This window comes from Oncorhynchus mykiss, chromosome 15 (genome assembly GCF_013265735.2).
Source record: "Oncorhynchus mykiss isolate Arlee chromosome 15, USDA_OmykA_1.1, whole genome shotgun sequence".
Taxonomy (NCBI): domain Eukaryota; kingdom Metazoa; phylum Chordata; class Actinopteri; order Salmoniformes; family Salmonidae; genus Oncorhynchus; species Oncorhynchus mykiss.
This window is the reverse complement of record NC_048579.1, coordinates 27,552,218-27,579,410: the sequence shown is the minus strand read 5'-3', so window position 1 is coordinate 27,579,410 and position 27,193 is coordinate 27,552,218. Positions and strand designations below refer to the sequence as shown.

The window sequence follows — 27,193 nt, the reverse complement described above, 5'->3', positions numbered from 1 at the left end:
TAAAAGGGTTAAGGTTAGGTTAGGGGAAGGGTTAGCTAAAAGGGTTAAGGTTAGGTTAGGGGAAGGGTTAGCTAAAAGGGTTAAGGTTAGGTTAGGGGAAGGGTTAGCTAAAAGGGTTAAGGTTAGGTTAGGGGAAGGGTTAGCCAAAAGGGTTAAGGTTAGGTTAGGGGAAGGGTTAGCTAAAAGGGTTAAGGTTAGGTTAGGGGAAGGTTTAGCTAAAAGGGTTAAGGTTAGGTTAGGGGAAGGGTTAGCTAACATACTAAGTAATTGCAGAGTATTTAAAAAGCAGTAAGTAGTTGACAAGTTGTTAATTAGTTAAAATGCTAAAGTTGTCTGTGATGAGATTTGAACTCGCAACCTTTGGGTTGCTAGACGTTCCCGCTAGATTTGAACTTGTTTACCTCTTTGCAAGAACAAGATACTAGAACAACAAGTTAACCACTTCTAAGAGACCGTTATGGTTCTTATTTCCTAGAGAGAGTGAATGCAGAGAGGCAGTGGATGAATGACATGCCAGGGTGACAGCCAGGGAAACAGATATAGGCAGAGGGGGGAATAAGAACACAGCTAAACCGGGCTCCACTCTAACCTAAAGTAAGATGAGTCAATGAGGGAAAGAGCAATGGTGGACCTGAAATTGAACAGCGTGGGCAGGGCTAGATTACTACTGCCATGAGGCTTGATTACAGTAATGTGATCAGGCAGTAACAGCTGTGCTGCCCAGCCCTGAGCTCATAGGTCTCTCTCTCCAACCTGGTCTCAGAGTATTTTATATTATTATGTATGTAAAACCCGAGATTATCCAATTAGTATGATATGTTATTTTTCGATTGGTATGTATTCATTTGTGGATGTCCATCACCCATTTTGTATATGTTACGAATTGCAATTCATATTATATGTTATGAATATACAAAATCTGTTGTATATGTTGTGAATTTTCAAAAACGTAGTATGTGTTACGAATTTTCAAAGCGTATGAAATGTTACCAATTCTTGAAATTGGCTAATGTTAGCTAGCTGGCTAATGTTAGGTAGGCTAGGGGTTAGGGTTAAGGTTAGGGTTAAGTTCAGGAGTTAGGTTAAAAGGTTAATGTTAGGGGAAGGGTTAGCTAAAAGGATTAAGGTTAGGGTGAGGGGAAGGTTTAGCAAAAAAGGGTTATGGTTAGGTTTAGGGGGAGGGTTAGCTAACATGCTAAGTAATCGCAAAGTAGCTAAAAAGTAGTAAGTAGTTGAAAAGTTGCATATTTTGATTCAAGTGCTGGATACAATTTGGAAATATGATACTACATGGCATCTATAGAAATGTGAAATTATATAGCAGATGTTGCATGACTAAATAGAACAACTAAATAAAAGTCAATATTCTCTAGACTATACTCAGTTAACTTAAAATACATTCACAGACTTCATATGTTACATTGCGTTTCTCTTTTTCACCTCATAATTTCATGTTAGATTGTAGCTAGGCAAAGTACAGTTGAAGTCGTAAGTTTACATACACCTTAGCCAAATACATTTAAACACAAAAGAAAAAGGGGTAAAACATAAATAATAATAATCCCTGTTTTAGGTCACTTTATTTTAAGAATGTGAAATGTCAGAATAATATTTATTTCAATTAGTATTTGGTAGCATTGCCTTTAAATTGTTTAACTTGGGTAGCCTTTCACAAGCTTCCCACAATAAATTGGGTGAATTTTGGCCCATTCCTCCTGACAGAGCTAGTGTAACTGAGTCAGGTTTGTAGGCCTCCTTGCACGCACACGCATGTTCAGTTCTGCTCACAAATTTTCTATAGGATTGAGGTCAGGGCTTTGTGATGGCCACTCCAATACCTTGACTTTGTTGTCCTTAAGCCACTTTGCCACAACTTTGTATGTATGCTTGGGGTCATTGTCTATTTGGAAGACCCATTTGTGACCAAGTTTTAACTTCCTGACTGATGTCTTGAGATGTTGCTTCAATATATCCACATCATTTTCCTTCTCATGATGCCATCTATTTGGTGAAGTGCACCAGTCCCTCCTGCAGCAAATGCTGCCACCCCCGTGCTTCACGGTTGGGATGGTGTTCTTCGGCTTGCAAGCCTCCCCCTTCCTCCTCCAAAGATAATGATGGTCATTATGGCAAAACAGTTCTATTTTTGTTTCATCAGACCAAAGGACATTTCTCCAAAAAGTACAATCTTTGTCCCTATGTGCAGTTGCAAACTGTAGTCTGGCTTTTTTATGGCAGTTTGGAGCAGTGGCTTCTTCCTTGCTGAGCGGCCTTTCAGGTTATGTCGATAAAGGACTTGTTTTACTGTGGATATATAGATACTTTTGTACCTGTTTCGTCCCACAAGTTCCTTTGCTGTTGTTCTTTGATTGATTTGCACTTTTCGCACCAAAGTATGTTCATCTCTAGGAGATAGAACGCGACTCCTTCCTAAGTGGTATGACGGCTGCGTGGTCCCGTGGTTTTTATACTTGCGTACTATTGTTTGTACAGATGAACTTGGTACCTTCAGTCATTTGGAAATTGCTCCCGAGGATGAACCAGACTTGTGGAGGTCTACAATTATTTTTCTGAGGTCTTGGCTGATTTCTTTTGATTTTCCCATGATGTCAAGCAAAGAGGCACTGAGTTTGAAGGTAGGCCTTGAAATACATTCACAGGTACACCTCCAATTGACTCAAATGACGTCAATTAGCCTGTCAGAAGCTTCTAAAGTCATGACATCATTTTCTGGAATTTTCCAAGCTGTTTAAAGGCACAGTCAACTTAGTGCATGTAAACGTCTGACCCACTGGAATTGTGATACAGTGAATTATAAGTGAAATAATCTGTCTGTAAACAATTGCTGGGAAAATGACTTGTGTCATGCACAAAGTAGATGTCCTGACCGACATGCCAAAACTATAGTTTGTTAACAAGAAATTTGTGGAGTGGTTGAAAAACAAGTTTTAATGACTCCAGCCCAAGTGTATGTAAACTTCTGACTTCAACTGTACTACTTACTTTGCTTGTGGAGGCACAATGTGCTGGATGAAGGCACAGTACTGCATATTGTACCATATTTTTCTCCATCTTTTTGAATGGCAAAAATATCATTTTCACACTTCCCCTTTGTGGTAGCTAGGACTTCCCTGTTTTATTGCCATCTTTCACAAAAACTGTAACAGTACCACAGGTCCTACCAGGACCGCGACTGAAACGGAAGGCCAAGCTGAAAAATCATCTCATTGGCTGGGAGAGAGCCCACCCTGGGAGATTTCACACACCCAGACTTCTCATTCGGATGTTCCATCGGACATGACTCAGTACTGGGAAGATGAGGACTAACCTCCATTTTGGAGATCTCAACCACAGTTGCACAGTCATCAGGGGTCTCACTATGATTTATGCTTTCCAGACTGACAGTAAACGGTCGCCTCTCCTTCTGAACAACACTCTGAGGAAGTTGGTTTTGCTGCTGTAACAGACCAGGACTGTGTCCCAAATGGCAGCCTATTCCCTAATGAGTGCACTGCTTTTAACCAGAGCCCAGTTAAGGTAGATTGCAGTAAAACTGCTAGAGGAAGGGCATGGGCTGTGATAGCATGAGAGCGATTCTAAAGACCCTATTATGTGTTAAGCCTAGCATACTGAAAACTGGAGAGAAAAAAAACATCCCAACTGGCTAAAACTTTATGATTATGAAAATAATTAATCTCCTCTATTTTGGAGATTTGGAAAAAGATCTACTACTGTGTAGGTTTTGAAATTGAGCATGTCTGCCATTATCTAATCTATGGGCATTAGTGAGTGTCTGGCTACTGATAGCTCTCCCCTGGTCTGATTCAGAGCACAGTCAATGATGAAGGGAAGCGTCTGGCTGGGCCAGATTGTAGAAAACCAGCAGCCCACATTCTACTCTGGCTCAGGGTCCGGGTGCCCTGGTCAAGTGATTAAATTAGGGGTACGTACGTCCCAAATGGCATCCAGTCACTTTCTGAACAAGGCCCATAGGGCTGTGGTCAAAAGTAGTACACTACGTAGGGAATAGGGTGCCATTTGGGACACCGGCCATGTAGCAGGTAGACATTACCATGGAATTCAAATAGATAGGCAGTGTCAAAGACAATACAAAGGGGTGAATATTGGACTCCTTATTAGAATATGAGCTACTGTACAGTACATGACCTGACATACTGTTGTTGGTCCTTCTCATAAGTGTGAACAGCTGCTGTGAGTTTATCTGAGGTTGTTAGGGGACTCACAAAGTCAGTCCAAATCCCAGGATACCCTTTCTATCATAGAAAAACATATTGAATTAATTATAGGATCTCTATCAGTGGAGGCTCCATCCCATTAATACCATTCCAGCCATTACAAGGAGCCTATCCTCCTATAGCTCCTTCCACCGGCCTCCACTGATCTCTATGGTTTCTATCCTCAACAAGCTATTCTTCATGAATGTTGATTGTAGCATATCTGATATTCTGAACGCTTCGGACACATCGTTGAAATGTGGATCAATTACAGATCACTTACTTCTTCTTGCCGACAGCAGTAATCTTTGTACTTTCACAGCTGCAGGACATGCCACTGGGCACACACTGGTTGAATCAACGTTGTTTCCACATCATTTCAATGATAGGACTTTGAACCAACGTGCCCAGTGGGATTTGACTCCCGTGTTTAGTGCATTTAGTCTGCATTTTATCTGATTATGGCAAGGTCACATATCATTCTCCTACTGAATGTCAATACATGTGGACGATGTCACAGGAGTACCAATTCAACACAATCTACTGGGAGAAAGGTACATTACAGTGGTTGTGTCACAACTGCCACCCTATTATTTTATAGACCACTACTTTTGAAAGCAGGTTGACGTTTATTGTCACGACTCTTGTCCTGGAGGCAGAACTGGGCGATTTCCCCTTAGATAGGCCAGCTGCAAAGTCAAAATAGGCTATATTGTAAAAATGTATGAAAAAAGGTTTGGGCATTAGGGTTAGCAGTGTGGTTCAGGTTAGGGTTAAGTTTAAAATCCGATTTCATGACTTTGTGGCTGTGCCAACTAGTGACCACTCTGCAGAGCTGCCTCCAGAACAGAACTCAAGACGAAAAACGCTAACCTGCCCCTTTGAACACTAACCTCAGCTCAACCCAGCTCAGTATACTGCACTGATACTACTCATATTAACACACTTATTATTCAAATAGGAATAATTGCAATTCATAGACGTCTGAACCTAAGCAAGTGGCACTATCTGCTTTGACGGACCACGATTACACCATCTATGGTTTTGCAGGCATACGACGTGCTCTTCAATGTGTATATATCAATATATATATATATATGTGTGTGTGTGTGTGTGCGTGTGCGTGTGTGTGTGTGTGTATGTGTGTGCGTGTGTGTGTGCGTGCGTGTGCGTGTGTGTAGTGCAGAGTGGTCTTGGAGGTTAACCGTTGTCTTTCTTAGAAAAGTGTACCCATCTCCCTAGAGTAACAGATGAGCAATGTGTTAGGAGATTGTGGTTTATGGATGGAGAGAACATTTTTTTTGCTGCTGGCTTTTCACTGAAATGAAGAAGATACACACTACAGAGAAATAACTGACAGTTATGCCTCAGTTTATCACATATTGTTATGGTAGAAATCACACTGTCAGTGTCAGACAATGGAAAATGAAGTGATCGTCGGAACCACGTTAGAATCTGATAAGCACTGCATGAAATGCAGAGGGGGAGGTCCCTTCTATTCTGAATATTCATTTGATTTGAACTTGTACAGTACTTGAAATGTGAGTCAGAAATTGAAAGTATTTTCATTCAAAACAATATAATATTCAGTGTCCTTAGAAACAATGTTCCCTAAAAAAAATGTTTTTAGTGCAAACTTGAACTCTGTGAAAATTCTGTGCAACTTCCAGCTTGTGTTTACTGTGAACAGTGAACACTGAGGCTGTACCTGCTTTAAGTTACAGTTTTAACAGTGGCCATGTAGGCTACTGTGGCTATTTGATCATAATGTAAGCCTACCAGAGTGACCTACTATCAAAAACAATGGAGAAAATACATCCCATAACATTTTAACATGGAAATAGCTGTTCTATCATCCAACCTACAGTAGCAGACAATGTGTGGTGTTCAATGTAGGCCTACATTCCATGAGACTTTTGAAAAAAATATGTAGGGCTTGACATTAACCTGATTGTCCTTCAGACAAGTGGTGACTGACAATGTTGGATAGTTTGATGCAAGAAACCCCTTATTATTATTCCCATACCATTATTACAGAGAATCAGACAAATTCTGCATTCTTCTGCCTATTGGCTATGTAGCTTATACAAGCCCATCTCAAAATACAACACTGCCCCTTTAAGACAAAACAAGTTATTTACCTTTATTGCTTTTCAAAGGTGTAGAGAAATGTACATGTTTTGTGCTCTTGTAGGAAGCAATTACTCCCTATTGCTGACAACAAATTATCTATAACTGGGCTAATAACTCAAATCAAATCAAATCAAATGTTATTTGTCACATACACATGGTTAGCAGATGTTAATGCGAGTGTAGCGAAATGCTTGTGCTTCTAGTTCCGACAATGCAGTAATAACAAGTAATCTAACTAACAATTCCAAAACTACTGTCTTGTACACAGTGTAAGGGGATAAAGAATATGTACATAAGGATATATGAATGAGTGATGGTACAGAGCAGCATAGGCAAGATACAGTAGATGGTATCGAGTACAGTATGTACAAATGAGATGAGTATGTAAACAAAGTGGCATAGTTTAAAGTGGCTAGTGATACATGTATTACATAAGGATACAGTCGATGATATAGAGTACAGTATATACGTATGCATATGAGATGAATAATGTAGGGTAAGTAACATTATATAAGGTAGCATTGTTTAAAGTGGCTAGTGATATATTTACATCATTTCCCATCAATTCCCATTATTAAAGTGGCTGGAGTTGAGTCAGTGTCAGTGTGTTGGCAGCAGCCACTCAGTGTTAGTGGTGGCTGTTTAACAGTCTGATGGCCTTGAGATAGAAGCTGTTTTTCAGTCTCTCGGTCCCAGCTTTGATGCACCTGTACTGACCTCGCCTTCTGGATGATAGCGGGGTGAACAGGCAGTGGCTCGGGTGGTTGATGTCCTTGATGATCTTTATGGCCTTCCTGTGACATCGGGTGGTGTAGGTGTCCTGGAGGGCAGGTAGTTTGCCCCCGGTGATGCGTTGTGCAGACCTCACTACCCTCTGGAGAGCCTTACGGTTGAGGGCGGTGCAGTTGCCATACCAGGCGGTGATACAGCCCGCCAGGATGCTCTCGATTGTGCATCTGTAGAAGTTTGTGAGTGCTTTTGGTGACAAGCCGAATTTCTTCAGCCTCCTGAGGTTGAAGAGGCGCTGCTGCGCCTTCTTCACGATGCTGTCTGTGTGAGTGGACCAATTCAGTTTGTCTGTGATGTGTATGCCGAGGAACTTAAAACTTGCTACCCTCTCCACTACTGTTCCATCGATGTGGATAGGGGGGTGTTCCCTCTGCTGTTTCCTGAAGTCCACAATCATCTCCTTAGTTTTGTTGACGTTGAGTGTGAGGTTATTTTCCTGACACCACACTCCGAGGGCCCTCACCTCCTCCCTGTAGGCCGTCTCGTCGTTGTTGGTAATCAAGCCTACCACTGTTGTGTCGTCCGCCAACTTGATGATTGAGTTGGAGGCGTGCGTGGCCACGCAGTCGTGGGCGAACAGGGAGTACAGGAGAGGGCTCAGAATGCACCCTTGTGGGGCCCCAGTGTTGAGGATCAGCAGGGAGGAGATGTTGTTGCCTACCCTCACCACCTGGGGGCGGCCCGTCAGGAAGTCCAGTACCCAGTTGCACAGGGCAGGGTCGAGACCCAGGGTCTCGAGCTTGATGACGAGCTTGGAGGGTACTATGGTGTTGAATGCCGAGCTGTAGTCGATGAACAGCATTCTCACATAGGTATTCCTCTTGTCCAGATGGGTTAGGGCAGTGTGCAGTGTGGTTGAGATTGCATCGTCTGTGGACCTATTTGGGCGGTAAGCAAATTGGAGTGGGTCTAGGGTGTCAGGTAGGGTGGAGGTGATATGGTCCTTGACTAGTCTCTCAAAGCACTTCATGATGACGGATGTGAGTGCTACGGGGCGGTAGTCGTTTAGCTCAGTTACCTTAGCTTTCTTGGGAACAGGAACAATGGTGGCCCTCTTGAAGCATGTGGGAACAGCAGACTGGTATAGGGATTGATTGAATATGTCCGTAAACACACCGGCCAGCTGGTCTGCGCATGCTCTGAGGGCGTGGCTGGGGATGCCGTCTGGGCCTGCAGCCTTGCGAGGGTTAACACGTTTAAATGTCTTACTCACCTCGGCTGCAGTGAAGGAGAGACCGCATGTTTTCGTTGCAGGCCGTGTCAGTGGCACTGTATTGTCCTCAAAGCGGGCAAAAAATGTATTTAGTCTGCCTGGGTGCAAGACATCCTGGTCCGTGACTGGGCTGGATTTCTTCCTGTAGTCCGTGATTGACTGTAGACCCTGCCACATGCCTCTTGTGTCTGAGCCGTTGAATTGAGATTCTACTTTGTCTCTGTACTGGCGCTTAGCTTGTTTGATAGCCTTGCGGAGGGAATAGCTGCACTGTTTGTATTCGGTCATGTTACCAGACACCTTGCCCTGATTAAAAGCAGTGGTTCGCGCTTTCAGTTTCACACGAATGCTGCCATCAATCCACGGTTTCTGGTTAGGGAATGTTTTAATCGTTGCTATGGGAACGACATCTTCAACGCACGTTCTAATGAACTCGCACACCGAATCAGCGTATTCGTCAATGTTGTTATCTGACGCAATACGAAACATCTCCCAGTCCACGTGATGGAAGCAGTCTTGGAGTGTGGAGTCAGCTTGGTCGGACCAGCGTTGGACAGACCTCAGCGTGGGAGCCTCTTGTTTTAGTTTCTGTCTGTAGGCAGGGATCAACAAAATGGAGTCGTGGTCAGCTTTTCCGAAAGGGGGGCGGGGCAGGGCCTTATATGCGTCGCGGAAGTTAGAGTAACAATGATCCAAGGTCTTTCCACCCCTGGTTGCGCAATCAATATGCTGATAAAATTTAGGGAGTCTTGTTTTCAGATTAGCCTTGTTAAAATCCCCAGCTACAATGAATGCAGCCTCCGGATAAATCGTTTCCAGTTTGCAGAGAATTAAATAAAGTTCGTTCAGAGCCATCGATGTGTCTGCTTGGGGGGGATATATACGGCTGTGATTATAATCGAAAAGAATTCTCTTGGTAGATATTGCGGTCTACATTTGATTGTGAGGAATTCTAAATCAGGTGAACAGAAGGATTTGAGTTCCTGTATGTTTCTTTCATCACACCATGTCACGTTGGCCATGAGGCATACGCCCCCGCCCCTCTTCTTACCAGAAAGATGTTTGTTTCTGTCAGCGCGATGCGTGGAGAAACCCGTTGGCTGCACCGCTTCGGATAGAGTCTCTCCAGTGAGCCATGTTTCAGTGAAGCAAAGGACGTTACAGTCTCTGATGTCCCTCTGGAATGCTACCCTTGCTCGGATTTCATCAACCTTGTTGTCAAGAGACTGGACATTGGCAAGAAGAATGCTAGGGAGTGGTGCACGGTGTGCCCGTCTCCGGAGTCTGACCAGAAGACCGCCTCGTTTCCCTCTCTTTCGGAGTCGTTTTTTTGGGTCGCTGCATAGGATCCACTCCGTTGTCCTGTTTGTAAGGCAGAACACAGGATCCGCGTCGCGAAAAACATATTCTTGGTCGTACTGATGGTGAGTTGACGCTGATCTTATATTCAGTAGTTCTTCTCGACTGTATGTAATGAAACCTAAGATGATCTGGGGTACTAATGTAAGAAATAACACGTAAAAAAACAAAAAACTGCCCCTTGAACTTTGCGACCTTTTGCCACATTTCAGGCTTCAAACATAAAGATATAAAACTGTATTTTTTTGTGAAGAATCAACAACAAGTGGGACACAATCATGAAGTGGAACGACATTTATTGGATATTTCAAACTTTTTTAACAAATCAAAAACTGAAAAATTGGGCGTGCAAAATTATTCAGCCCCTTTACTTTCAGTGCAACAAACTCTCTCCAGAAATTCAGTGAGGATCTCTGAATGATCCAATGTTGACCTAAATGACTAATGATGATAAATACAATCCACCTGTGTGTAATCAAGTCTCCGTATAAATGCACCTGCACTGTGATAGTCTCAGAGGTCCGTTAAAAGCGCAGAGAGCATCATGAAGAACAAGGAACACACCAGGCAGGTCTGGGATACTGTTGTGAAGAAGTTTAAAGACGGATTTGGATACAAAAAGATTTCCCAAGCTTTAAACATCCCAAGGAGCACTGTGCAAGCGATAATATTTAAATGGAAGGAGTATCAGACCACTGCAAATCTACCAAGACCTGGACGTCCCTCTAAACTTTCAGCTCATACAAGGAGAAGGCTGATTAGAGATGCAGCCAAGAGGCCCATGATCACTTTGGATGAACTGCAGAGATCTACAGCTGAGGTGGGAGACTCTGTCCATAGGACAACAATCAGCCGTATATTGCACAAATCTGGCCTTTATGGAAGAGTGGCAAGAAGAAAGCCATTTCTTAAAGATATCCATAAAAAGTGTTGTTTAAAGTTTGCCACAAGCCACCTGGGAGACACACCAAACATGTGGAAGAAGGTGCTCTGGTCAGATGAAACCAAAATTGAACTTTTTGGCAACAATGCAAAACGTTATGTTTGGCGTAAAAGCAACACAGCTGAACACACCATCCCCACTGTCAAACATGGTGGTGGCAGCATCATGGTTTGGGCCTGCTTTTCTTCAGCAGGGACAGGGAAGATGGTTAAAATTGATGGGAAGATGGATGGAGCCAAATACAGGACCATTCTGGAAGAAAACCTGATGGAGTCTGCAAAAGACCTGAGACTGGGACGGAGATTTGTCTTCCAACAAGACAATGATCCAAAACATAAAGCAAAATCTACAATGGAATGGTTCAAAAATAAACATATCCAGGTGTTAGAATGGCCAAGTCAAAGTCGAGAATCTGTGGAAAGAACTGAAAACTGCTGTTCACAAATGCTCTCCATCCAACTTCACTGAGCTCGAGCTGTTTTGCAAGGAGGAATGGGAAAAAATGTCAGTCTCTCGATGTGCAAAACTGATAGAGACATACCCCAAGCGACTTACAGCTGTAATCGCAGCAAAAGGTGGCGCTACAAAGTATTAACTTAAGGGGGCTGAATAATTTTGCACGCCCAATTTTTCAGTTTTTGATTTGTTAAAAAAGTTTGAAATATCCAATAAATGTCGTTCCACTTCATGATTGTGTCCCACTTGTTGTTGATTCTTCACAAAAAAATACAGTTTTATATCTTTATGTTTGAAGCCTGAAATGTGGCAAAAGGTCGCAAAGTTCAAGGGGGCCGAATACTTTCGCAAGGCACTGTATATAACTAGGCAAGTCAGTTAAGAACACATTCTTATTTACAATGACAGCCTACCCCGGCCAAATCCTAACCCGGATGACGCTGGGCTAATTGGATGCCGCCCTATGTGACTCGCAATCACGGCCAGTTGTGATACAGCCTAGAATCGAACCAGGGTCTGTAATGACGCTTCTAGCACTGAGATGTATATGATCACAGCGTAATAGATCTGTTGTTGTATTACTTGTGAAGCACAGCTTAGTAAGCATACATTTAAATAATGTGCTTTTTATTTATATATTTTACTGGACTGATGGTGTCTGTACCTGTTGGTCAGTCTCAGCCGAAACAGGGTCCGCTGATCAACATCCCTCTGCTCTCCCTTTCCTCCACTGACACTGACCGAGAAGGGACACTGTCTTCCAGCTCATGTCGAAACTCAAGTCTCACTGCATTATTTCTGGCTCATGCACAAGTTCATGTTGTTACTCCTATGAACAGAGAAAGTGAAATATGAATAGATATTAAAAAAGACCCAAGCCGCTAAAAGTAACAACAACGCAAGCCTACAGATACACTTTCCTCATTAATTACTGCTGCTGTGCTTGCTGTAGCGCTGAGTGGAAATACTTAAGTGTTGAATACAAAGTGTTGACAGTGCTGAGTAAGAACTTAAACATGAACTCACTCATAAAAACAGCAGCTCTTTGCTGTTGACAGTCTCTCTAGTCATGGTTTTAAACTTTTAGAAATCTCACAGTTTCAATTTTGCAGTAGATTTATTTTGCCTGCTACATTACTGCAGACACGGTAATCTGAGCCATCCGATTGGCCAGCCGTAGGCCTATAGTGCACCTGATTTGCTCTCCGGGCCCGCCGGGAAGGCAGAGTTTGTACCTTCAGACACATTAAATGATTAAAAATGGCAACAGTTCGCCTACCCAGCGCGCAGGGCACTGAATCGAATGCACCTACCGCCAACAGTACGAGACAAATAAAAACAAATAGGAACACAAGGCTTTATCGTTGTGGTTTTTTTTACAGAAATGTTTGGCGATTGACAAGGAATGTTTTGGAGATTGACCACTGCTCTAGACAGTTGAGTGAAGTTCAATCCCGTGCGTCTCTCTGTGGGTTGATATTTCGTCTGCGTGACAGTCCAAGGAGCAGCGCTGCAGTCTCGGGACTACTGCGCGCACACAGCATAGAGGAAACATCGCTTACAAACACTTGTGGAATTAATTGTATGTTATCTCTCACACCCTGTTGAAATAACTGACGGAGGCCCCTCGAAACCACATCCCATGTGAAACAGTCTTGACGTTGTTTAGCATAGCGAGGGAGGAGAGGACTGGACAGCGTTAGTTGACCCTGACGTCCTGCCTGAAAAGCGTGACTGTTATTAAACCCTGTCATTTGGGCATTAAGGAGGCTGGTGAGGGCCCAAATCAACTCTTCATTGATTAGTCACACCAGAAACACAGTCTTGTAACTTCTCATTACTCGATTTGACAACCTTGACAGGACACACTTACAGCTAATTCTCAAACACTCATTTGTGTCAGAGGCTGCCTCCCAAATGGCACCCTATTCCCTGGATAGTACATTACTTTTGGTGGTCACACTGCACTGAACGGTCACACGGTACTATATCTTGTGAAAGTGGGTAGCAGACAGTTGCAGCTTGTGGTTTACCAGGGTTTTGTGTCAACATTATGGCCCTCATCTGATCTGAGAATACACTGTACTTAACACACTACTCTAGCAAGAGATGCTGGTCCGTTAAGCACACCAGAGGAACTGATGACTATAGAGACCTTCACCCTCAAGGTCAGCATTTCCAACAGGTTTCCCACTAGTAATAACAACAGTACTAGACATTTACTATAATAATAACCTGCCCTGATTCAATACCAAAGTGATAGAAGGTGATCAAAGGATAAGCCACCACCATCAATGGCATGATATACACTCTGTGGCTACCATAAAACATTCTCCATCATCTAGTTCCCAGGTCAAACTGTCATCCATCTATCTTGAGGCGTCATGCACGATCAGAAAATCAGACAGAATTGTGGCGTTTCAAACCCTAGACTGACCTCTGTCTGCCCTTTCACTGGCTGTCAAAGGAAGCCATATCAGTCACCTTGAAATATAGTCCACCACAACAACTGTATCCCAACCCTTTCTCAGAGTGCTGTGACAATGCAAACCACATGGTGACAGGCTCCCAAACCCCCAATGAGTGATGGGGGTCATGTGAAAGAAATCTATAAGGCTGTGGGGTGTGACTGCCATTCTAATTCAGAATATCTCTAGAGAGCCCTCATCCAAAGGAAGGCTATGATGACTGTCTCCATGTGTGTCTGCCACTGTAAGTATGTTCTGTTCTGTTCCCTCAGCTTGGCAGGAGGCCCTGATGGTCATAATCTTCAATATTATTTTCTGTTCCATGAAAACACCAGGGAATAACATTGTACAGTACAGGCTAACAATAATCTCAATTACAGGAAATTAGCATTTTGTAATGTAACATTCTGTCAATTCTATAATTGTGGAATCCTCGAAGAAGCGTGGTTTATTGGTCGTGGCCGATGCGCAACAAATCAAAAAACAACAGTACTAGACCGTTAGATCTCGATCTGACCAGTTTCCCACTGAGAAAGGGTGCTTTCATGCAGATATCGCTGTGTTCCTCCTTTAGCTCCGTGGGAGCCTCGTGATAACTGATGAGAGAGGAGAGCGGAGAGGTACTGCATTGTGGGTCACAGTGGGAGAGGGGCCGGAGAAGACGAAAGTTGCCGCGACACGCTGGGAGGTTGTCAGGGTGACGGACTGCTATTCTAAGGGAGATTGTTCCACGCCCAACGAGCGTGTCATACACTTAGCATCTGAACTGTGGTGCTTTGATACAGCTGCAGGGCCGGGCAAAGGCTACGCATTCCATTTTCACTACACATCCTAGACCTTTTCTCTCCTTTCAAATTTGTCCTTCCTTCAAGGACTTCCAAAGCATGTAAGACCCCACCCAACGCTAGCCTGCTCCCCCCCCCCCCCCCCCCCCCCCCCGCCAGCGCAGTGATGCTGCAGAGTTAAGGGACACACCCATCAACATGCTCTTCTCTTCTCCTCTCTCGCTCTCTCTGACCCTGAATGTTTCTCGAACATACTGCAGATAATACCGCAGTACACACCCAAGGACTAGCCCCCTCTCTCACGCACACTTACTCGCTCTCTCTCTCTCTCTGGCAATGTCATAGAAAAGCCTGTTTGGAAGAATTTCAGTGTTTCTTCTGTTCGGGTCTTCACATGGTTTAGCAATGAGAGGACGAGAGGGAAAACGTTAAATGTAGAAAGAGGATCTTGAAAGAAGTGAGCAACGTCCTTGGAATGCACTGTACAGGGAGAGGGAGGTACACTGATCATTCTCCAGATATTTTTAGAATGACCCATTTGGACAAGGAGATTATATAAGGGGAAAGATAATGAGTCAAACAGGGTGACTCATTATCTTTCCTATGAATGAATGAATGGCCAGACATGGAATTTGTTTGACATCCTGCTCATTTTTTCAAGGAGAGAAGTGGCCCATTACAAACAAAAAGACAGCACTACATTGGATATGTCAATATCGACCTATGTGCCATTAAGGGGAAGTCTAATTTTAAAATTTTAAGCCTTAAGTCACTACTTTGTTGATGTTTTAAAATCAAATATTAAATTGTTCCTTTATCTTGGAGCCAGATTAATTCCAACCAGAATTAGCAATGTTTGTGCAGTAACTTAACACACGCGTTTCAAAGTAGGAGTGCTGATCTAGGATCAGGTCCCCCATATTCATGTTTTCTTATTCATTGTGATCGAAAAGGCAAAACTGATCCAAAATCAGAATTCTTTCTCTTAAAACCCTGGTCTAAATCATTTAGAGAACGGCATTCAGTAAAACACTGCAGCCACTGAGGAATGGAGTTGCCCGCCGTGCCGGGGGGGGAATGTTTTGTTTGTTGCCCTGGCACTACATAGCTGATTCAAAGAGTCAAAGCTTGACGAGTTTGTTATTTGAATGAGCTGTGTATTAAAGGTGCACCCAGGGGTGGGTTGTAGGACCACGGCTGGGGAAACCCTGCCTTAGATGATACCTCCTGGCCCTGCCTCCCATGTGTAGTGTGTAGATAATACTTAACTGGTGAAGGCAGATATAGCGTGACTCACTCATCTGTTGTCTTAGTTTTTCATTGCAGTTCCATTAAAATGGAAACTCCATACTGACTCACAAATTAATGTTATTTGTTTCTTTTTAGCAAGTCTGTTTGGTGAGTCAAACCTCCTGTAATGGATTTAATTGCCAATCTAAACTAGAAATTGGTTGCTGAAAAGTTATCACTCAATCTAAGTTTGACTACATGGTGTTTTCTAGAAGAGTTGCAGAGACAAGTAGAGAGAGTCATTTGTAGAAAACAAGTTCTCTGTTTATTTTTTCCAGCGGCAACATACTGTTAACAACAGTACAGACTCCCAATTTTAAATTGATTTGCACACGTCACAGTTTGAAATTTTAAAATAAAAAATACAACTATGAAAAATGGCATACAACAAATCAAAACCTATAAAAAAAAAAGATAACATTAACAGTACTATCTTTTCAATAATCTCAATTCCGCCGAGTACCATTCAGAGAACAAAACATTAAAACATACAATTAAGCGGACAAATTAAACTTGAACCATACGTTTTTTTTTTTTTAAATAGAAGAAAAATACGTAATTTCGTCATGCAGAAGATGTAATATTAAATAATAAATCAAACAAAAATAATATATTTCTCTATATATCTCTTTTTTAAATTTTCAAGTCAAAGCACTCCCATCCCTTACACAGGGAAACAAAAACTATAAAAAATAAAAAAATTGAACCCACAATGCTTCCATAGCTGCCATCTTGTTGTATGGCCTTTATGGAAAACATTTAAATCTCAGCAACATCTTTTTGGCACAGAAAAGACGTACATAATGGCAGTAGCATTTTGCGTTATAAAAAGGGGGTGTAGATGCAGCTCTTACTCCATTTAAAAGAAAAGAAAACAAGAAGAAAAAGACATTCTGTGCACCGACGTCGTTGGTGAGAGAGAGAGAGAGAGAGAGAGAGAGAGAGAGAGTGAGAGAGAGAGAGAGAGTCGATGTCTCCTGAACCGGGTGTGAGGCGAGTGGTTGTACCAGAGTTTCAGTCCTACTGCTGCTGCAGCATGCTCTTGATGGTCTTGTTGGTCGATTCATCATTCAAATGCTTGGTTGTGTACCTGCAAGGGACAGATGAATCGACAGACCAGACAAGACAGATGAAGAGACAGAGGGATCAGTTCAGGGATCTGTGAACGTAACATGACTGCTCTGCCGGAAAGGGTGTCAAGAGTGTGAGAAAGCCTTGTCGACAGTTATTAGCTCTGATATTTGATTTCCTAGTCTGGCGTTCTCCCCTCATAGACGGAGGTGCAATCCCATTCAAACAGAAAGAGAGCGAGAGAGAGAAAAGAGGGCTGGGGCGGGAGGCCTTGGAGTGACCTCACACGACTGGAGGAGAGTGACTGAGTATGCCCGAAGGCCCTGATGGTGTGATATGCAGATGTGAGTGCGGTTGCCACGGAAATGGCCATGTCAGCCACTTAGATTTGAGAAAAGAGTAGGAGGCCAGGGCTCAAAGAAACGTAATCCTCTCTGATCTTCTATAAATCTAAAAAACTGTGGGATGCGACATTTAACTCAAAACACATATCGATTTGAATCCCGACTAAATAATAATGAAGGAAAAGTGGACAAATATGGCTGTATTTTATTTCCCAGAAAGCATGCATCCCAGGCCGTCTGTTAAAGTGTGAGAGGAAAAAGGTTGCAATGATATTCAGTCAAACGTCTTCTGTTTACGAAAAGAGTTGTCGATGCTACAGAAACGCTGGGCCTTACCTGAGAGCGTTTAAAAGGCCTTCTACGCTGTTGGGCGGTTGATCTCGGAGGACCTTGATGCACCCTTTCATCTAGCAAGCAGAAAACACCATGTAAGATGAATCAGTGTTTGTGTGTGTGCGCACGGGTGTCCAATCCTCTGGGACTGGGAGCATGCAGGAACATAGCTCCTCCCTGCACTCACATCGATTTTGGAGGACTTGGAGAAGGCTCCGACAGGATGCACGTAGTCGTACAGGATGATGACGCCCACCATGACGCGCAGGCAGAATGAGACCGTCTCCTCACTGGTGAAGCGGCTTCGGTACTCCCTGGAAACACAGACACAGATTGCTGATATAGATCAGGTCCGCCCTGCCCATATAACTATATTCCTTATGATCTAAAAGGCTAAACTGATCCCAGATCAGCACTCCTACTCTGAGACGCTTTAAGAACATGGGCCCAGATCATCTGCAGTTTATGACATGATCTTGATTTAGTGAGGACAGGGATCACTTACGGCGTTTCCAACATGACTTTGCACACGCTCGCCATTGTGCTTAGGCAGTCTGTCGTGTTCTCGATGGGTAAGTTCTTATTCTGAGCAAACAGAAAGAGGGGATGTTTTTTTCTTCTGTAAACGGCATTGTTGTATTGGTCACTTTGATTACTAATGAGAAAAGTGTCAAATGTCAAGGTTGCCAGGTAAGGAAGCTGTGAAGCCCTTCACCTCTGAGACAAACTTTGTCGTGCTGTCGCTTAAGGTCTTCAACATAGGCGTGGCGTCGGCGTAGAACAGAGATATCCGGTTGGCCATCTCGTTGTTGACTTCATTCTCCCCCTCTGCCTGAAAAAACAAAACAAAAAGTCACCGTTTACCGTGGACATTATTGAGCCAGAAGTTGCTGGTCGAGAAAAATGTTCAGTAATGGCAAGGAGATGCTTTTCCTGCCTTAAAGACTGCCTTTATTTTCTAATGCGGAATGAATAATCCCCCAGAACGTCAAGACGTGTCACATAAAAAAATGATCACGTTTGAATAAGAACAAATGTATTTTCCGCCAGAACAGATACGTCTCGTGTCTTTGTATAAAATGTCTCAGTGATTCCAGTAGTCAGTGCCTGAATGCTGAGTGCAAAGTAATGCTCCTTTGTACTGCTGAGCTGGAGGGAATTTTCAGTGGCTAGCTAGAGGTGGGACTGTGTCCCAAATAGCATCATATTCCCTACATAGTGCACTACTTTGGACCAAAGCCCTATGGGTAGTGCCCCATCAAGGGAAAATGGTGCCATCGGAGACGGGCTCTAGCAGTGACAGGTCTTAACAGTCGGACCGTCCGGGGGCCATTTGCGTAATGGCATTTGTCGTACAGGGAATAAAGCTGCTGCAGGCCAGACACAGACGTGCGTCTCGAGAACAAGAGTGAATTCTGTTCATTTTATACACTAAAAGAGCTATTGAAAAATTCAGACTTTTCTCTGGTGTCACTGAAAAAGGTATACCGTCAGTCTTTTTGAAGCACGGCTGGGTGGAGAAAGGAGTCTGGATTGTCCTTTGGACACCTGTCATACTAAATCGCAAGAATTTTCTCATCTGAACAATACTGCATTCCAAATCGTTTCAAATATCAGGAAACATGATACTGAGCCCTGAGGTTCTCCAATACATGTCCCTTTTCCCATAAAATTACTGGTGGTGGTGGTGGGGGGGGGGGTGTTAGAGATAACACACTTAACTTGTACTGCCTTTAAATGTATTTATGACAAACTAAGTGCGAGAGCTAATGATGAAATAGTTCTCATACAGCTCTTAATGCCCCTATATAGCCTGTAATGTTAATGGCCCCCTGTAGAGCAGGACGAACACTTGGCCTCCTGCTGAGCTTGATGAAGAGGAAGGGAAGAGGAGTAGGGCACAGGGTCTGTCTGGGGCAGGGGGGGGGTCCCTTAACACCAGCGTATCCCAGAGGGTCTGTAGACCACCAAACTGGAGCCCATCAGCCCCATAGTTTACAGATGTCAGCTCACCGGTGTATTGTTGATCCGCATGCGGCTCAACGTTCTCCTGTAATAGCTGAAGTCATTCTGGATGGCAGGGTTAGTCATCTGCAACACAAGGATTAACGTGAACATTACAAACAGGGCTTGGCGCATGTGTGTGTGTTGGCGCGCCTGCCTGTGTGTCCGAAGGTAGAACACACGGCCTGCGGCAGCAGACATTCAGCTCTCCTGATCAAATGCACCATCGTCATGACAGGATGTTTTAGCAAACGAGGCAGATACATAGCTGGGGGCGGAGATGGAACGAAAAGGACATTGATAGGATTAAAATCTTCCATGCATTTACTGAAGCGGATTTTATACCGCTGGATACTTCCTCACCATTCCTTTAACGTAGAATGCATTTATTTTCACTTGTCAATGAATGAAGTCCTAGTTAGCTCCCTTTAGCAGTGGCTCAGTGTGTTTGGCATCGTGACAGAAGCATCAACAACACTGAGGACGAGAGGCTGGATAGACAGTACAGGTCAAAGCAGGGGTGGGCAAACTACGGCTCAGATTTCAGCCCGTGGGAGGTTTGAGTAAAAAAAACATGTACAAATGAAGTAAAAATGGGGATGGGGGGGGGGCTTATTTTTATGAGTAAAAAAAAACAACAAAACACTCCATGCCACTCTTGAACACCTAAAACTAAAAAGAGTATACAGTAGATAAAACTAGATATATAGCCATGTTCTTACTACTCGTTAGTTATTCACTGTGTATTTATTCCTTGTGTCACGATTTCTATTTTAATGTAATATTTTTTCTCCTCTCTGCATTGTTGGAAAAGTCAGCATTTCACTGTTAGTCTACACCTGTTGTTTAAGAAGCGTGACAAATAACTTTAGCGGATTTGATTCCATTTTTTATTTGAGAAAGTAAAGTCCGTATTTTCTTGAGAAGTGCCCTTTTTCTGGCCCTCAAATAGATTTTGACAAACAAAATCGGCCCCCAAAAACCTGTGCATCCCTCCGTTGAATTTAGAAATCCCGAGGTGGCCCTCGAGCCGAAAAGATTGCCGCCTTCTGCCCTCCTTCCACAAAGAGGATCATTAAACCTTGCCTTGAGCATAGCTGACCTCCAATAAGCCACTGGTCAATCAGTGGGCCCCGTCCGGCACATCAACCTCCTGCTCCTCCAATGCAGGAAGACGCCTCCCTAATTACCCCTAGCAGCACATTATTAGCCCTGCAGTGTCTTAACGCCTGGCCGGCACGAGCAGTACGGTAATTCCACCATAATGGACTGGTACCAAGTCTATGTCCACTTAGCTACAGCTAGACGGTCAGTGCTAGTGGCTAGTGCCAGGGCCAGACAGCCCCATTTCACCAATGAGGGGCTTTAAAAAAAGAAGGGAAAAAATGAGGCAGGCGGGTAGGCGGGTGGGTGAGTGTTCGAACTAGGTCAATGCCTGTGGTCGGGGTAAGGGGAGTGAAAGATTGATGAATGGTGCCTGGCATGGCACCTTGCACCCCCCTACCTTCACGCTTTTAGACCCTATGCAGGGTATGGGGAGACTGGGCAGGGGGGCTGGCTAATTGGGGCGTCTCGGCGGACTGCCTGGGGGTGTCAGGGTGCTGGTTTAAGGAGTGTGTGTGGAAACAGGGTGCCTAAAGAGGCCTTGCGAGTTGTATTGTAGTATCGTCTGCGACTCAGACAAACAAGCAATCTGTGGGTTTTTCCCCCCCTGGGATCAACTATAAACCATGTTTCTATGTGTTGAAGACTGGTGCCCAAATAAGGAGTGCTTCCCAAATGGAACCCCATTCCCTACATACAGTAGTGCACTACTTTTGACCAGAGCCCTATGGACCCTAGTCAAAAGTAGTACACTGCATAGGGTGCCATTTGGGATGCTACCAAAGAGCCCCAGCCAACTACACTATCCTATTAGTCATCCCTATCCACAACATCACTGTTCATTCATTCATTCCAGCAGTGTAGAAGACTATAGAATTACAGCACTCCCAGGAAACGATCCTAACGTACCAATTAAATACTTATTATATGTTCAGGGGCTGAGGCTTAATCATGTACAGCACTAACGCCTAATTAACAGGGTATTAACACTGTGTTATGCTAATGACAGCGCTAGCTAGCTTGCTACCAAAAAGGAATAGGTGAACCATGTACAACCAACAACAGCTATAGCTTAGGTCAACAACAGCTATAGCTTAGGTCAACAACAGCTATAGCTTAGGTCAACAACAAGCGATGAATTAAATGAGAATGCTGGGAACTCTGGGCAAAATTGAGTAAAAATGGAGGCCCAGGGATGTGATGGGACGTACTTTGAGCTCGTCGAAGCGCAGTGTGAAGTGCAGGATCTCGGCGAACTGCTTGGCCAGTGCCTGCTCACGCTCCAGGTGCTGAGTGGGGTCGTCGTAAGTCTCACTGGTCAGGGGTCCCAGCAGGCTGTGCAGCGCCGCCTCTGTAGCACACGGACGAGGAGAGGGGGTTAGAGACGGTTGTGTGTCGTGTACGATTAGTTTAAATACCTGCCTAATAAACATAACAATCATGAAGAACATCATGATATCAAAATGTATGCCAACTAAAACTTCCTGCCCCTGTTAGACAGGGACAAGGAGAGGGTGTCAGATGAGGAGAGAGGGAGAAAATGTACAATTGTGGATTGAATGATGAAAGGTAAATATCTGCCTAATAAACATAACAATCGGCATGCACATTATGATTACAATTACATTACAATTGCCCGGATGGGGGGGTAGCTGCACAAAACAGGGACATGCGATTGAGCGGTGATTGGCATTGGGCCCTGGGCACAATGTGGGGTTGAGGAGGGGAGAGGTGTCTAGGGAAGAGCTGTCTCTAGTGGTGAGGGTGGGGGATGGGAAGATCTCCTAATCCGATAGAGATGAGACATGAGCCTAATTATCTCATTGTAATGAGAGAGAGAGAGGGGGTGCGCTCTTCATCCAGGCTTACCGCCATTGTTCAGACAGTAGGTAAACAAAAAGACATCACGTGGCTTTATTTGGGTAAACCACAACCACACAGTTCTGTAGTAACATACAAGCTGTACAATGAAGCAAGCGGCATTGACTATCTGCATTGACCCTGTTGACACTAACCTTTTTTGACTCATCACATACGCTGCTGCTGGTGTTTATTATTCATCCTGTTGCCTAGTCACTTTATTCCTAACTATATGTCCATATCTACCTCAATGACCTCGTACCCCTGCACATAGACTCCGTACTGGTAGCCAAGTTATCATTACTCATTGTGTATCTATTATCTTTCTCTCTGTACTGGTGGGAAGGGCCCATAACTAAGCATTTCACTGTGAGTCCACACCTGTTGTTTAGGAAGCATGTGACAAATACAAGTTTATTTAAATCTCCACTCGTATCCAGGCAAACTGTGCATTTCCCAACGACCTAGCGCAATCGATACACAAATGATTTGCCTGCATTTTCCATGTCTCAAGATAGCCAACGGAAGCACTAAGATGTTCACCATGAATAAACAATGACAAAACCGTCCATGAGGGAAAATGGGACTAGATTTACAATAATGACATAACCCTGAAAAAACAAACCAAACCACACACACTAATCTGGTTGCACAATAACGCTAACTTCCGCATGGACGCACACAATCATTACGCTGAGCATCTATTTACTCTCAACTCCTTTCTCACCACTTTCAGTACAGCACAAGGTAGACACAGATACGCACAACGCCATAACCCAGGGCGAAAACAAATGGAGACCTTTGGCCACGATGCTCACTTAACACAGAGACCCGCAGAGGGAGGTTTTTCAGGGGCGGAATGCAAGCTGGCAGTGCAGTCAGAGCAGTCCAGTAAATTGAGCACGTTGGCTATTCTGTGATGATCCCCATCTGCTTCGGCCAGTGTATTGCTTCTGCTGCAGTAGCCAGGAGGAGGGGGCTGATTTTAAAAATGGCCTTGGTGATTGCACTCCCCACCCCAGTCAAAACAGAAGTTGAGATGGGTTTAGGCCTAGTATCGGAATCGAGGCACTAGCACTGCTGGAGGGGGAGGAGGGGAAGGACGTCTGATCCCATTAGGTCACGGCAGAGCAGGCGAGCGGAATGCGGGCACAGACTAGGCGGGTGCTGCAGCGGAGCTTGGTTCACTTTGGGAGAGGAAATGGGTGGGAGGATCAGAGGGCGGCGGGTATTTACTCCAACCCTGCGGTCAATGGGCTCCTGTCCTGAAGACGTCCATTGGTGGAAGCATCACATTTAAAATGAGGAATACATGTGATGCGCTACTAAAAATGATTAGGCAGGAATGATGAGTGACAGTTATGATATTGTGGAAGGTTGTTTCAAAGGTAATGTCATGTTGGGAAATACGCCCCCAGATAATTGAGTAATAACACAGAGACGTCTGATAAAGTCATCTCTCAGCCAGCAGTCATCCTCTCTGTCTGTCTGTAGGGGAGTCAGTCGGCGGAGAAGGTGGCCCCCAGAGTCAGAGCAGTGGAGCGGAGAGATGACCTACTTCATTACATAACACACACCAGAATCTTTCACGGTTTTCTATTTTTGCTGCATTCTGAAAATGCAGGTATATTTGACCAATTCATTCAATTTCAAGTTCCAACTTGCTATTTTAAATAGACTCGCTGCGATTATCCAAAATGTCTCATTCATCCTCCAAACCACACTCTCTGCCTGCCAGCGGGGAGGGTGTGTGTGTGGTGGGAACTCTCATTCAAGATTTGCTGAAGTGTTCACAGTGCCCGCTCAGCTCGCAAACTGAATTCTGATGAAGAAACGCTACCGCATAGTTTCTCTCTGTGATCACTGCCTAACGACAATTACAATTTTTAAAAAGTCAGGTGTCCTGACATTTGTACTTTTCTAGGGCATGCACCATTTTTACCATAGAGAGCAACAGAGGGAGGGAGATGAGGTGGTAAGATAGGCTAAGTGGTCTCATTTCATGTAGAGAATGTTTCTGCGGCCAATTTCAGACTAGTTTGTTTGCTAAAGTTCGAACCAGAGTTAGATTATTTATTCATTTTGGTTACAATGGAGAACATTAAATAATAAAATAAAATACATCTTACTCAGAATTAATTCAATCAGAAGCGTGTCGTGAACGTGTCATTTTTCCAATACACCTACAGTATGGCCTTCGTATTTCATCAACACTGTCGAGTACAAGCATATTTTTCTATAAAACCATTCAGATGAATGATTCTTGTATTTGGTTATAATAACATAGGGTAAAGAAAACAGTTGTTTTCACATAGCACCCTCTTGAACTGACGCGTATTTTCCTTCATTCTAGGACACTTGAGGAGAGCCATGTATTTAAATGTCGGTTTGTTTAATTAGAAAGCAGGTGAAATCTATTAAAAACAGATTTTTTGGGGGGAGGGTCTGCATTTTGATAATGCAGACCTTGAAAGCTAACGTGACCCCAGAGACTGCAGTCTCAGCCGGCCTCCAATAGATAAAGGGGTTAAGGTCGGCAAAAGGAGGGGGGCGGGCTGCTCCTCTCTCCCTCGGGGTCACAGGCAGGCAGCACTAGGCTAGCATCCCCCCCCCCCCCCCTCTTCGCTCTCTCTCTCTCTCTCTCCATGATAATGAGGAGTCCTCACCTCTGGGAGGAGGGGAGTATCAGGTCTAGTCGGAGTGCAGCGCAAGCAAGCATCATGTTAATGAATGCAAAGCTATGGGGGTTGCGCTGCATATTTGTTTGTGTGGGCTGGGAGTGTGTGCGTGGAGCAATGCGTGTTCATTTCCTGCAGCTCGGCAGTCGATATCGCCGATGTGGTCGAGCACGCAGACGGCGAAGGTCACGAGAGGGGCGTGTCTCTTACACGCAACCTCTAGAGAAGCTGGAAGCTAGTCAACCTCTGGCACAGACCTTTTTTCAATTAGGACATTGCGTACCAAAGCTCTGAAGGACGCACATTACTAGTCTCAGTCAGGTGTGGGTGTGGTATTGTAGGGCTACATATGTAACCTGAAGCACAGGACAGGGGCCGTATCACTGGTCTCAGAGTAGGAGCGCTGGATCAAGGATCAGGTCCCCAGCTGTCCATGTCATCTTTATTCACTGTGGTCTTAAAAAGGCTAAACTGATCCTAAAATTAGGCCTCGGACATACCTAATCTCTGGGAGAACTGGTAGAACTTCTTGAGTTTCCCCACCAGGTGGACCACGGCCGCCCATGCCGCCTCCTGTAACGCCTCGTCGCTGGGGTTCTGGATTGCCTGGCAGATAGAAAAGACGAGATGTTTTATCAAGTCTGAAGAGTTTAATCACCTTCTGGAGCCTGATCAAGCCACTGGTCTATAATTAAGCAATAAGGGCCGAGGGGGTGTGGTATATGGCCATTATACCATGGATTAGGGCTGTTCTTATGCACGACGCAGAGTACCTGGATACAGCCCGTAGCCATGGTATATCGGCCATATACCACAAACCCTGAGGTGCCTTATTGCTATTATAAACTGGCTACCAAAGTAATTAGAGCAGGAAAAATACATGTTGTGTCATACCCGTGGTATATGATATACCAGGGCTTTCAGCCAATCAGCATTCAGGGCTCAAACCACCCAGTTTATAATGAATGTTTAAGAGTTATTTTGGGTCTTGTATCTTTGATCTCCTGACGTGGGCCCGTATTCATAAAGAGTAGGAGTGCTGATCTAGGTTCTGTTTTTAGAACATAATGAATAAGATTACTTGGACAAGGAGGGGGGGCTGATCCTAGATCAGCACTCTGCTAATCTGAGATATTTTGAGGAAACGGGCCCTTCTCCCAAAGTCCTGTACCTCTCTAATCTCCTGACCCGCTCCCTTGTACGCTTGCAGTTCGTCCAGGACTCCCCGAGCGTCCTTCAGCACCAGGTCCACCTGCTCCCACACCTCTCGTTCTGCATCCGTGGGCTGAGCATCTAGTGGACACAGGAAGACAGTCAAGTGGGTTTTTCTACATCTGGGAGGGAGTCTACAAATAGAGGTGAAGATGCACTAGTCTGCAGACCTACATCTCTATTCTGATTGTTATTCCAATCCAGACACACCATAGCTAAGAGAATAGCTGCTGATGCAAATGGGAAATAGATGAGGTTCTGTAGCCTCTGGGCAGAACAGAGACAGATGAGGGGGTAAGAAGGGCCACAGCTAAAACAGGTACGATTGGAAGCTCAAGTGTGAAGAGCGAGATGGTAACGAAACTCACTTTCAAAATCGAGGAAAAAATTGGGCTCTTGTTCCAGATCTGTGCAAGTCAGAACTTTTAGCAGGTTCCCCATGTTACGATGCCTGCGGAGACAAATAGAGAAAACACAACAATAAGATTAAACTTTATTGTGTTGGTAGCTAAGTGTGGTGGTATTGAGGGGGGCACTCAACCCCGGTGCCCCCTCCTGTTCCTCCTCTCTGCTCCAGTGGCCCCTGAACCCCAGATGGGCCCTCCGAGATCCTGTGTGGTTTTCCTGTGCCGAGCCTTGGCCCACCAGATGTCCCCAAAAAGCCCACTCCCCCCTCCTAAAATAGTATCCGAAATAGGGGAATCGCTCTGCCTGGGAGAAGAAGTCCAACCGAGTGTGACGTCTCCGCTTCCCTCAATTCCCTCCTGATAAGCATTTACATCTAGCGATTGCTAACAGCCGTTATATGCAAACTAGTCTGTTAAATTAGCTTCTATGTTCCTTAGGGAGGTAGGGCCACACACCCTGTACATGCACAAATTCAGATGTTAACCTAACAGGGTTCAGAGTTTAAATC

General features: G+C 44.3%; 1 protein-coding gene across 3 annotated transcripts in view; it reads right to left on the bottom strand.

Moving 5' to 3' along the window:
• Window positions 1-15,913: 15,913 nt before the first annotated feature.
• fam49bb (family with sequence similarity 49 member Bb) overlaps window positions 15,914-27,193 on the bottom strand; it is a 39,373-nt gene continuing 28,093 nt past the window's right edge. For all 3 annotated transcript variants that reach the window (XM_021562911.2, XM_021562912.2, XM_036944207.1), the window contains exons 3-12: window positions 26,646-26,728; window positions 26,237-26,358; window positions 25,566-25,671; window positions 21,739-21,878; window positions 19,433-19,510; window positions 18,135-18,251; window positions 17,925-18,004; window positions 17,607-17,733; window positions 17,423-17,493; window positions 15,914-16,761 (exon numbers count right to left, since the gene is read on the bottom strand). In XM_021562911.2, the coding sequence (XP_021418586.1) occupies window positions 16,692-16,761; window positions 17,423-17,493; window positions 17,607-17,733; window positions 17,925-18,004; window positions 18,135-18,251; window positions 19,433-19,510; window positions 21,739-21,878; window positions 25,566-25,671; window positions 26,237-26,358; window positions 26,646-26,718 (984 nt within the window). In that variant the 5' untranslated portion in view covers window positions 26,719-26,728 and the 3' untranslated portion in view covers window positions 15,914-16,691. The remainder of the gene's footprint in view (window positions 16,762-17,422; window positions 17,494-17,606; window positions 17,734-17,924; window positions 18,005-18,134; window positions 18,252-19,432; window positions 19,511-21,738; window positions 21,879-25,565; window positions 25,672-26,236; window positions 26,359-26,645; window positions 26,729-27,193) is intronic.